This window comes from Schistocerca piceifrons, chromosome X (genome assembly GCF_021461385.2).
Source record: "Schistocerca piceifrons isolate TAMUIC-IGC-003096 chromosome X, iqSchPice1.1, whole genome shotgun sequence".
NCBI classification, from domain to species: Eukaryota; Metazoa; Arthropoda; class Insecta; order Orthoptera; family Acrididae; genus Schistocerca; species Schistocerca piceifrons.
Window position 1 is genome coordinate 509,785,626 of NC_060149.1, and position 12,909 is coordinate 509,798,534.

General features: G+C 40.6%; 1 protein-coding gene across 1 annotated transcript in view; it reads left to right on the top strand.

Annotated features, from left to right (window-relative positions):
- Positions 1 to 12,909, top strand: part of LOC124721697 (WD repeat-containing protein 6) — a 292,998-nt gene that overhangs the window by 160,201 nt on the left and 119,888 nt on the right. Inside the window, exon 7 of the mRNA XM_047246781.1 lies at positions 10,783 to 11,131. Within this exon, the coding sequence (XP_047102737.1) occupies positions 10,783 to 11,131 (349 nt within the window). The remainder of the gene's footprint in view (positions 1 to 10,782; positions 11,132 to 12,909) is intronic.

Consider the following 12,909-nt stretch of genomic DNA (forward strand, 5'->3'; position numbering starts at 1 on the left):
ATAGTTTCTGGGTCACTACTCTTTCTTGCTGTCAGATACATTTCCCTTTTCCGGTTACAAGATATTTTTATACCCTTAGTAAGCCATGGTTTGTTACAAGGTTTCTTACGAGAATATTTAACTATTTTCTTGGGGAAGCAGTTTTCAGATGCATTTACAAAAATGTCGTGAAATAAATTATATTTTAAATTGGCATCAGGTTCATGGTACACCTCATCCCAGTCTAACTGCTGTAGGCTTTCCCTGAAATTTGCAATTGTTAAATCGTTGACTGAACGTACTACTTTGGAGGACTGTTTAGTATTGCTGAATGGAGCTATGTCATATATTGTAACTAGCTGTGCACCATGATCAGAAAGACCATTCTCAACAAGCTGAGCATTTATCTGGTTAAACTTATCTTGGTCTATAAAGAAGTTATCTATCAGTGAGCTGCTATCCTTTACCACCCGAGTAGGAATATCAATAACGGGTGTCAAATTGAAAGAACCGAGTAATACTTCAAGGTCATTTTTCCTATTACCCTCTTTCAGAGAATCTACATTGAAGTCCCCACAAATAATAATTTGCTTCCCCCTGTCTGACAGATAGCACAACAAGGAGTCCAAATTTTTCAGAAATAGATGAAAATTTCCTGATGGGGACCTATATACAGTTACAATTATAAATGTGCCTTTATTTAATTTAAGCTCGCAGGCACATGCTTCTATATGTTTCTCTACACAAAACTTTTTTGTTTCTATACTTTTTGCACAATGATAACTTTTGACACATATGGCAACTCCTCCCTTCTCCATATTTTCTCTCATTACATGTGCAGAGAGCTTATAACCACTTACATTTACCTTATCCATATCAGTAACAATGTGATGCTCAGACAGGCATAGTATATCTATTTCATTCTCAGCTTCTAAATCTTCTAAACAAACCAGAAGCTCATCTACTTTATTCTTTAAACTCCCAATATTTTGATGAAATATACTTACATTATTTTTAATTATACTTTTATGAGAACCTTTCCTTATTCTAACATTTGCAGTACTCTCCTGTCTGAGTTTCTCATTGTGCTTAGGCCTAGTTCCTATACCAGTGGTCACATGGTGTTCAGAGAGGCAGATTATGTCAACTGGGTTGGGTGACTTTAATTCATCAATGGAATTACCTAGGACTGAGATACAACTTGGTGGAGAAAAAATTTCTGGTGATTGGTGAAAATTTATTATTGATAGCTGTGATTGGTGATCCAATGTGCTAGAATTGTGCTGTTTAATTTCTTTCCTAAACTGAAGATTTGTTTCAATCCTGACCTCTCGTAGAACTTGACATCTTTCTGTCTTACCTATCCTAAAAAAGGTGCTGCTCCAACACCTGTAACCACTGGTATTTTACCATTCATGGCAGTGCCTCCCCCCCTTAAATTTCCTGCTATTACCCCAGCCAGTTTCCCCTTCCCTTTCCTGTTGAGATGTAGGCCGTGCCTGGTATAGTCCCACCTACTGAGATAATCAACAGGAACCACACCAATATGAGCCCCCGCACCCGATCCAAGCAGCCGTTCCAACTCCAAATTAACTCTCCCAACAGAAGAGTTCAAATGAGGCCGGTCATGGCGTCTCAGGACAGATACAAATTCAACATTGGTGTGTCTCGATGCTGACGCAATCTTTACCAGGTCACACTCTATACTGTACCCAGGATCTCTGTCGATGCTGTTCCCTGGCCCTCCCACAATAACCACGGTGTCTTCCCTGGTAAATCCTTTACAGAGTGAACCTAAATCCTCTGTCACCTGATCCAGACTAGCACTTGGTTTGAAAAAATTTGTGATCTGGTATTCTGGTCCTAATTCCTCCTGCAGAAGTTGGCCTACACCTCTGGCATGAGAACTGCCTAACAACAAAACTTTCTTCCTTTTCGATGACTTTCCTACATTCTTTTTCAATTTCCTATTGAAAGTTTGTTGTGTCCTGTCTACACCTACCTCTGCTTGAGGCTCATCAGTTTCTAACTGAAGCAACAGGTCAAACTTATTTTTGACATTCACCACAAAACTGTCAGACTTCGTTCTAGGCCTATTCCTTCTGCTACCTGTTGCCACTTCCCACCTCTCTTTGCCTTTCTCCCTCCTTAACCTGTCCAGATCTTCCCTAGCCTGATCTAGCTCAGCCTGAAGGGCAGCAATTTTCCCCTCCTGTTCCACTATCTTCCTATCTCTGCTGCAAATCCTACATAGCCACTGATGAGCCTGATCCACTTTCCCAACACCCACGCCACTGCAGTCGCCCCCAGTGAAAAAAACTACTGCATCCATCACACCAAACCCCGGAACTAACAATTCTACGGCAAGTCAGGCACTTCTCACTCATGGCAAAAATAATACTTTAGCTAGAATAAATCAATTAAATTACCGAAAATCAAAAAAGACGTTACAAGAATTAAGCCTATTCACAAATGTATATAAGCAAGTTTCTGATTTAAAATTCCGCTGTTTTTCTGAGATCTGTATTAAAACAACGAAGGTATATGCTATTTATTATATATTTCACTCGATGGAATGAAAAAAAGGACAATTAAATGAGATACTTTAACTTTGATTCTCCAAAAACGTTACGAGAATTAGGCCTATAAACAAATATATATAGGCAAGTTTCTGATATAAAGTTACGCTGTTTTTCTGAAATCTGTATTAAAACAATGAGGTTATACGCTATTTATGGTAGTTTACTTATTTGTTACCGAGAAACTAGTTAAATTACCGTGAAACAAGAAACAAACACGTTTACAAAATTTAAGCCTAAGCGCGACTTCGCGAAGTTACGATCTTTTCGTGTTTTCTGAAAAAATACGCAAAGAAAAGTCAAACCTTTAACGGCAAGACTCAACGATACACTAATGCACATATTTAATTTGTTGTCGGCGTTAAACTAAATTATATTCCTGTCTAAATCACTTAACTTTCTGGAAATGGTTTCTGGCGTCACTTACTCGGCGGCCACTGTAAAAGGACCCCACAAAAGTTCATGCTGTCCAGATTGTAGCTCACAGCATCAAAGGCATCACGGCCCTTTCTGTATGTCATCTGTTTTGCTTGCCACAAACTGCAGCACCTTGCGAATGACCACCTCAGCTGGTGTGTATCAATGATAGTGGTTGTCAGCACATTACACACTACTTTGCATTGCCCATGGCAGCAGCTGGTGGGGTGCAATGTCTCATGTTGCAACTGGACATTAATAGTGTGACAGCAGATTTCCAATTGGATACTGATAAATGAGGTTGCATGCCAGCGCATTGGCTCCCCGCAGCTGTGGACTCTCAACACAGAATGGTGACATACAATGGCCAGTCAGTTCCACTGCAGGGTCAGAACATAGTCCAAGCTAAGTATAAGAATATAGCCTGGCATCTAACTTTGCTGGTAGTCACCACTTGGATGGCATCTAACATACTTAGTTTAGACTCTTTTGCACTTCCTGGTTTTCAAATTCAGGACAGTTTAATCTAGTTTCAACTGTGATCCCATTCACAAAACTTGATATGTTGTGTGCACAATTTAAGCAACTCTCTGAACCTAAATTAGGTTGCACACCATGGTTTCAGACCCACGTTACCTTAAAGCAATCGGTAGTGCCTAAGTTTTATAGAACTCATCCAGTGTCTTTCTCCATGCATGAGCAAGTTAAAGCAGAGCTACACAGATTGCAAATTGTGGATGCTATATCCTGAGTAACATCTAGCCAGTGGGCTATGCCTGTGGTCAAAGTTAAAAAACTTTATGGATCCCTTCATATTCGTGATGGTTTTATGTCTAAAGTTAATGCTCAAGCAAATGTCGATTTGTATCCACTTTCTTGGCCGGAGGAATTGTTGGCTAAATTGGCTGGTAACCATTATTTTTCACTGATCGAACTTGCTAGCACCTATGTTCAATTGCATGTAGATGAGCATATGAAATTGTTTTTAGTGATTAATATGCCATTCGGCATGTATTGTTTTGATGGTTTGCTATTTGGCGTTGCAAGTGCTCCTGCAATATTTCAGAGATACCTTGAGCAACTCATTCAAGGTTTCCTCAAATATGTTAATTACTTATATGACTTGTTAGTTGCCAGAACCATGTGGTAGCAGTGGCTGTGCAACCTAAAGATGTTGTGTGAGTGACTCCGGGCCCATGGTCTATGTTGTCGACTCGAGAAATACTGTTTCTTTGAGGAAATGTCAAGTACATGGTACGTATATTAAGTAAAGATGGGTTCACATGCACATAGGATCACATGGACACAATCACTAAATTACTGGCTCCAAAGAACCTCAAAGAACTGCAGTCATTCCTCAACAAAGTAAATTATTACACCAAGTTCATTACCAGTTCAGCCCACATTTCTCCTTCACTCACTCAACTGTGTAAAAATGGTGTTAAATTTATGCGGGCATGCCAGAAGGCTTTTGTGCAACTTAAAAAGTGCCTTTGATTGTGTCCTTGTTTAGCAGTGTTCCATCCTGGCATGCATTTAATGCTTGCCACTGATATGTCAGATTGTAGCATTGGTGCCATGCTGTCCCACAAATATGCTGATGGCACGGAACTGTCCAGTGCATTTGCTTCTAAAACATTAAATGTGGGCAGAGGAATTGTTTACAAATAGAGGAAGAAACATTGGTGTCTGGAAGTTTCACATGTATCTCTATGGTACTAAGTTTCATCTGATCACCAACCACTGTTCAGATAAAATGGCAGAGTGGCTGCAACAGTGGGCATTGTACGTAAGGAACTACAGGGTGTCCTTAATTTAAGTTCCAGTTTCAAAATGGTGTAGAAAGAGAACCACTGCTCAGAATGATGTCAAATTTGAACACCATATTAAGCATCAGAATATGCACACCAAAAGACAGACAGCCCATGTCTGTTCCCCAGTTTGCGTCCAAGCCACCCAACATGTCTGTCTCCATGAAGGACTGCACACTGCTGGTAAAGCTTTTTTTACAAGAATGGTGACTGTGTGCCAGTAGCCCTGCAGAAGTTCCAGCCACTCAAGGGTATTGGTTCGATGTCTGCTAAGGGTTTGGAGAGAATGATTAAAAAATTCAAAAACACAGATTTTTTTGAAGTGTGTTGTGGCAGAGGGAGGAAAGCAGTTGACCCTATGTCTGTTGATGTGTGGCCACAGCATTACAGGAGGAGCCAAGCAGTGGTGTGCAAACATACATTGCATGGGGATTTGCCCAAACATTGGACATGTCTGCAAGCATGGTGCATAAAATTCTATGAAACATCCTGCACCGCTATCCACATGAAATCACCCGTGTTCAGGAACTGCTTTCTGCTGACCTGCAAGGAAGACAAATGTTCAATCTGGAATTTCTTGTTCACACTGAAGTGGACAATGAATGACCATGGAACATTCTGTGGAAGATGAAGTGTATTTCCGTCTCTATCTCCAAGGACATGTCAAAATGCAGAATTGCAGAATATGGGCAACAGAAAACTTGAATGCACATAAACCAGTACCACTTAATTCTGCAAAGGTGACTGTGTGGTGCAGGTTGACAGCACCCATCATTTCCCTACAGAATGGCCATCCAGATCATCTGATCTTATTCTGTGTGACTTTTGGCTGTGGGGTTAACTGAAAGATGTTCTGCTCAGTGCTCCAATTATGAATGTAGCTGAACTGAAGGCACGCATTGCAAATGCATTCTGAACATGACCCCCAAAACACTCCAATCTGTTGTGGAACATGCTATTTCTTGACTTCAACTTGAGGCAGAAAATGGTGGATAGCATAGCAAACATGTGTTGTGCCAGTCTCAAGACAATTAAAAATTGATGTTATTTTGTTTTTTATGCAGTTTTTGGCCCCAGGACAATTAAGAACTGATGTCGTCATTTTGATTTTTCTGCAGTTTTTGGTATGAGGACAATGAGAAACTGGTTTTTCCCATCTGATGTGATACAACATTGTCAATGTGGATGGGGCTTACCAAACTAACAGTGCCACAAGTGTTGACTGCAAAACTTGTGCAGTCAGGAACATTGATAGTGTAATGTGCAGCTCAAGCCATAGCCACTATATTGTGATTGATCTGTTATTTCTAGCCAGTCCCATTTACATTAACACTCTTACAGTACCATCTGTTGGTGAAACTTTTGTTACATTTTATTGTTCCATGATTTTTTCTTCTGTGTCAATAATATTTTCAAATTTGACATCATTCTGAGCAGTCATTCTCTTTCTACTGTGTTTTGAAACTGGAACTTTAATTATGTACACCCTATATACCTATGAGAGCCATTATTGGCCCACCACGCAGCACTCCAATGCTGTGCAGCTCAGATGCTGAGTTTGATAAGTGTAAAGTGTTGTGTTTCACATCAGGTGCATATCAACAACATGCCCTTGACAAGTTTCTGATTATGGTGTGTGAAATAACAACAGGAATGGACTGTGATCCACTCCTCTGCAGGGTGTTGTCTGCTGTATGGTGAGATTGGCCATAGCACTTGCCTGTGGACATCAACCCCAAATGATGCACCTGTTTTTCCTTATGGTACTTGCTTAACATCATTGATGAGATCATTTTGTTAGCTATGGATAGTGCTGAATGCTGGGTTGTAATTCCTCCCATGCTCCACCACCACATGCCAAAACTCCTCCACATTTCACTTTGGGGAATGTACAGAATGAAGGCAATAGTGAGGCATTGTGTATTGGTCTGGGTTTGACCTCACCATTGAAGGCACCATCTAGAAGTGCTATGGCTGTGCCCGCAACTACACACATAAAAAAAAGTTTCGCATCACCCCGGTTCCCAGAACTCCTGAAGATAGACGTTGACTGTGGATATCGTATCACAGACACAGTCCCTCTGACTGTTCAGAGATGTCACTAAACCCACCCAAAGATGTGAACAACCATGCATGAGCATTGCCTATTAGATGGAGGGGGTCTGACAGCCAATGAGTTCCAGTTATTCCACCAGAAAGGAGGTACACGGCTCGTGTTGTCTGTAGTTCAGCAATGTCTAGACAGTCAATACCGTGGTTCGATCATGTCTGCATTGTTACTTTGTGCATGGAAGGGCTCTCAACAAGGGAAGTGTTCAGACGTCTCGGAATGAACCAAAGCAATGTTGTTTGGACATGGAGGAGATACAGAGAGAGACAGGAACTGTCAATGACATGCCTCGCTAAGGCCGCTCAAGGGTTACTACTGCAGTGGATGACTGCTACCTATCGATTAGGCTCAGAGGAACCCTGACAGCAATGCCACCATGTTGAATAATGCTTTTTGTGCGGTGGAGGTTCCCTGCTGTTTTGGGGTGGCATTATGTGGGACCGATGTACGCCGCTGGTGGTCATGGAAGGTGCCGTAACGGCTGTACGATATGTGAATGCCATCTCCCAACTGATAGTGCAACCATATCAGCAGCATTTTGGCAAGGAATTCGTCTTCATGGACAACACTTTGCACCTCTTATCATGCACATCTTGTGAATGACTTCCTTCAGAATAATGACATCACTTGACTAGAGTGGCCAGCATGTTCTCCAGACATGAACCCTATTAAACATGCCTGGGATAGATTGGAAAGGGCTGCTAATGGACAACATGACCCACCAACCACTCTGAGAGGTCTATGCTGAGTCGCCATTGAGGAGTGGGGCAATCTGGACCAACAGTGCCTTGATGAACTTGTGGATAGTATGCCACAATGAATACAGCCATGCATCAATGCAAGAGGATGTACTACTGGGTGTTAGAGGTACTGGTGTGTACAGCAATCCGTACCATGACCTCTGAAGGTGTCGCTGTATGGTGGTACAACATGCAGTGTGTGGTTTTCATGAGCAATAAAAAGGGTGGAAATGATGTTTATGTTGATCTCTATTCCAATTTTCTGTACAGGTTCTGGAACTCTCAGAACCAAGGTAATGCAAAGCCTCTTTTAATGTGTGTATTTGGCCCCTGCACTGCATGCCCTGATCACACTTGGTAAAGAGTACATGTTGATTTTGATGGTCCATTCTGGGGAGCAGTTTGGTTGATACTTGTCGACGCTCATACCTTGAAAGGAATGCATTTTAGAGCACATGTTTACTGGACTTTTTTTTTCATGTTTTGGTCCATACTACCAGTTCCCAAAATATGGGAAGGAAAGCACTTGCAGTAGAAGAGATTTGTTTCACAGTATCAAAGATGAAGAATTGCTTGCAGCTCCTAAGTAATGCATTTTTAACCCTATGTTTACTGAGACTTTTTTGCTTCTACTATCGTGTACTTTCAACTGTATGCATTTACACAATTAATTATGACACACCCTGTATATGACACTGATGATAACAGTTACTATGGCAGCAGCTATCCATGATGTGTCCATCATATTTGCGATAGAGGAGGCACCTTCTACCCTGATTTTCAGCAATGGCCCTCAGTTCATGGCATATGTGTTTCAAAATTTTTGTCAATGCAGTGGCATTGAGCTCCTGACAACTGCTCCTTTCCGTTCTGTATCCAATTCGGAAGGGCCAGCAGAAATTTTATGCGGGCAAAATTTTACTCTCTTTGACCTGCTACATCTGACACAGTCACCACCCATGTGCGCAGCTGTATTATGGTGTGAGCTCCCATGTGTAGGCTCGTAATTTTGGTCACAAACCCGGATGGAAACAAGGCGTCATTGTCAGCAATAGCGGGTGAAAGATGTTTGAGGTTGTGGCCAGCCAGGAGCACTTGATAATATCGGAATCAGGTCAGTCTGTAACATAATGTACCAACCCATTTCCCTACAACCACTGAATGGGCATGACCTCTGTGACCACTGTAGCGATGGGCCAGCCCATCAGCCTACCTCTTACCACTGCAACTTCTGACGTTGTGTTAGGCATCGACAGGAACTCGACAGCGAATGGTGATGGGAGCCAATGCAGGTGATACCATTTCAGTCCCCTACACCACTGCTGGCTCCCACCCTCACCCCCACCCCCACCCACACCCCCACCCCCACCCCCAACCCCAACCCCATTCCCAACCCCACCCCCACCAGCCGTGACCTTGTCCCCTCACCTTCAATAGAGGTTGAGCATTTTTGGACTGTGGTGCCCAAGGAAACCAAACTATTTTTCACATATCTGTCGCATGTGGCACTTCCCTGCAGATAGGCCCAAGCTGTGATCCTGTCAATTGGCTGGGATTCCCACAGATGGCACTGCCATCCAACCCAGCCAATCACATTGAGGACATGCTGCTGGATCCTTTGGGGAGGATTCCTGCAACTCCCTCTCCCCTTACTCAGTGAAGCTGGAAGTGTCCAGACCTTTTCTACCACTATGTGCCAGTTAAAAGGGGGGAGTTTCAGTATCTAACGGTGACTCAGATCCCCCAGCTAGCCCAAGTATTTATAGGGAGAACATGTCAGAGATACTTGGGCTGCATATGATGGACACAGCTATTGTCTGCATTAGGTGCCACAATTGCAGCAAGAACATCATTGGCATTGCCCTCCAATGTGTGCGTCCCACTAAATATCACAACTCGGTCACCCCAGTTAGTATTTTGATAGTCTGTGAAGCCTTTAGTTACGTACCATAGAATAGTAGAGTCCTGACCTTTCCCGATTTACACTTGTGAGTTGGATTGCTCCCTGAACTGTTGTATGTGCTTAAGACAACTTTACTAGGTTCAGGACTTGTTTTGGGTATCCTCTTACTTTGTGAACTCCACTTTCATTGACCTTATGAACTGCCTGTTCATTTCGTGGTTCTCTGCCAGTGCGAGTAATCATAAAGTGAGTTCTACCAATACAGAGTAGGAGAGAAAATTATCAAACCATCTGCTCAATCAAATCCACACCCCCTGCAGTTCTTCAGTGTCAAACCAACACTGGAAACTATGGTTGAACTCTGCAGGTGACATTGCAGTCATCTTGTGCTGTGCTCATATTATAGGTTTAATGCTGTATCTGACCCTCTTCTCTCCAGAAGTTGTACAGACATCACTGTCATAGCACCAGTGCATATGTGCCAACATGCCATAGTATGAAAAATGCATTTCATGGAGACAAATTATTCTGTGCTCTTTGAGTCTTTCACATGCTGATCTTTATGATGCTGACAAGATGTCCTGTCATTTGCTTTTATGCTGTAGCTTCATGTGACTGCTCTTCATATGACATTTTCACTGACAGAGCGTTGTGTAACACTGACCTTTTTCAGTCACATGAGAGAGCACTGTTGTGTCTACATATACACAGTCTCTCTCCAGGGTTGGTAATCTACGAACAGCATTCTACACCTCCTTTGTGTTTGAATTCATTTTTGCCAATCTTTCCAGGTGCTGCGGGTTTCACAATATTAGTGTATTTTAGGTCATAACTTCAAGATAAATGTTGTTATACAATTTATTCAACTGGGTTTGGAACATTGTAACAAATTAAGAATTATAAATGTACAAAAATTTTGAGCTATATGCACTAACTTCTTTTGTATGTGGTGAGACTGTAAACAAACGAGTTTAAATAACTGAATATAGTAAATACCTTTACTGTTGTGTATACATGACTTTTTTGTACTTTCTGTATGTTGGTTTGTTCCCATACTTGACTGCCATATCTTGTATATTATTTATTTTGAGCATCATAGGTTCCTTGGTTAGACTGTTAGCAGCTTTATGGTTTTGTGTGGAAATATGGAATGTATATTCAGATTGTGTTTTATTTTAAATGATACTGACTAGCACAGTTGTGAACTGAATGTCTTTATTTATTTTTTTGTTTGTTTTTGTAGGTTGTCGGTGGAAGTGATGGGGGAGTTATTGCATGGCCATTTAATATGTGGAGAGAAGAGAGTTTGAATCATGCACAATTGTCTTTCCACGGGTGCTTAAACAATTCAGTTAATCATGTAAATCATATAGATGGCATCATACTTCGCCGTATTGTTATTTTAAAGGATAACCATGTAGTGGCATTAACTAAAAATGCCGCTCTTTGGCATTATGATGACTGCCATGGTGCCGAATGTAAATTTACATTTGACTGCAAAAGATTTTCAAATATATGCCTTCTTGACATCTCACCATCTCGAGCTTTGCTTGCTATTGCATCATGTGATGGTGAAATTCTTGTTATGAGTGGTATGTATTGTAATATGAAACACTGTTGTTAATGAACGGATTTGTTAACAGGTTGTTTCATCTGTGACAGAAATTTTATTTGTATGAGTTACAGAAATTTTTAGTATGTCATATTAATGGAAGCCAGAGGTGGGGGAATTAAGCCTCAAGATTGACAGTGGGCGATAAGTGGAGACAAAATACTTTTTAAAGTGCAACCTGTGTTTCATCCCAATTTTTTGTGCTTACTCAGTCTCTTAATTCTTATGGGATAAAAAATTAAAACACAGTACCTATTTTAAAACTTCACACATTCAGCAACATACAACTATAGGATTAAGGAGTTGGTCTTACTAGTCCTTCACAAACTTGACAGTAAAAAAGTGCATAATATGATGAATGTGGTGAAATATATTTATAATTATTAAAAGACATATGTTAATTCTTCATATGCAGAGAGATAGAAGAAAGAAAGGTATGTTTAATTCTATGGAGATACCCTGTAGGGTAACTTTGCCAGTGGAAAGTATACACCAAGTTTCATAACTTGTGTTTTGACACAGCTACAGTTGAATTGCACAACACCTTAAATTACTGTAAGTTTTTGTAGAATATATAGAGGCATAACACATATGACAGAACTCCAGAAGAAGTTGAAGTTAGCAATAAAATTTTAAGGAAATGTGACAATGCTTTCTGTGTACCTTTTCTATTCTCACCTCATCCTTTGACTGAGGAGGCTGGATGTGTTAGCAGAAGACCAATATGCCAATATGAACATTTTCCTGGAAAATCTGTTTATGTCACTTTTAACCATATATGTTACATTTGTATAATCTGTGTCATTCAAGGACATTGTTGTCATTCCTAAAGAAACAACTGCCTATTCAACCAATAATTCACCTGGTGCCATACCTAAGAAATCTTAAAGTAAGGTCCTTGAAGGATCTGGACAATCCCAGATTCCTTAAAAAAAAGTACCAGAGAAAAAAAATGCTCCTCACTGTTTCTTTTACATTACATTTTTCACTGTTCCAGCTGGGCAGTGGCAGCATTGAATACGTCAGTATGCTTGGCTGTCATACATAAAATTGTTTAACAGTGTCTACCGTAAGGGCAATATATTGACAATGGACACCTTCAGAATGTCCATAACACTGAGCATTTATGCTGAAGCTGGTGAAGGTGCCCTTTTCATCTAGCACAAATTATTCATAGTGTCATGAGTATCGACTCGTGTCAACCCTATATTATCCAGATTTTAATCTCAATTCATAGTCATAAATGTGTTTTTCAAAGTTGCAGAAGGCCAAAAAAGTAACTTTCATTTCAAACAAAGAGACATCTTACAAATATAGGTATTGCATACATGAATTAATTCAAGATTGGTTTATGTACATATACTGGTTAATGCTGGGGTTCTTTGTTGTGAATAAACAAATAAAAGCATAATAAATCATATCCTTCAGACTATGCCTTTAGATAAGCTTTTTACACTAAGTTAGATACACACTGTAACTTGGTGAATTAGGTCAAGGGGGCATTGTTGGGGATTCAGTTATTTTCCCTTAAAATGTCTGAGTTTTGCCTTCTAAATGAATTCATGAAAGATATTGGAGCAGATAATAAAGATTTTTATCATCTTCTGTGGTTCCTCATCTGCTCTGATTACACAAATGAGCATCAAAAAGCTGAGAAATGATGTGTGCAACTAAATGGCCCAGAATGTATAGGGCACCTTTTTCATTTATGGAAAAGAGGTATAATTCTTCTGAGTGCCCTCAGAGTATTGGAATTTA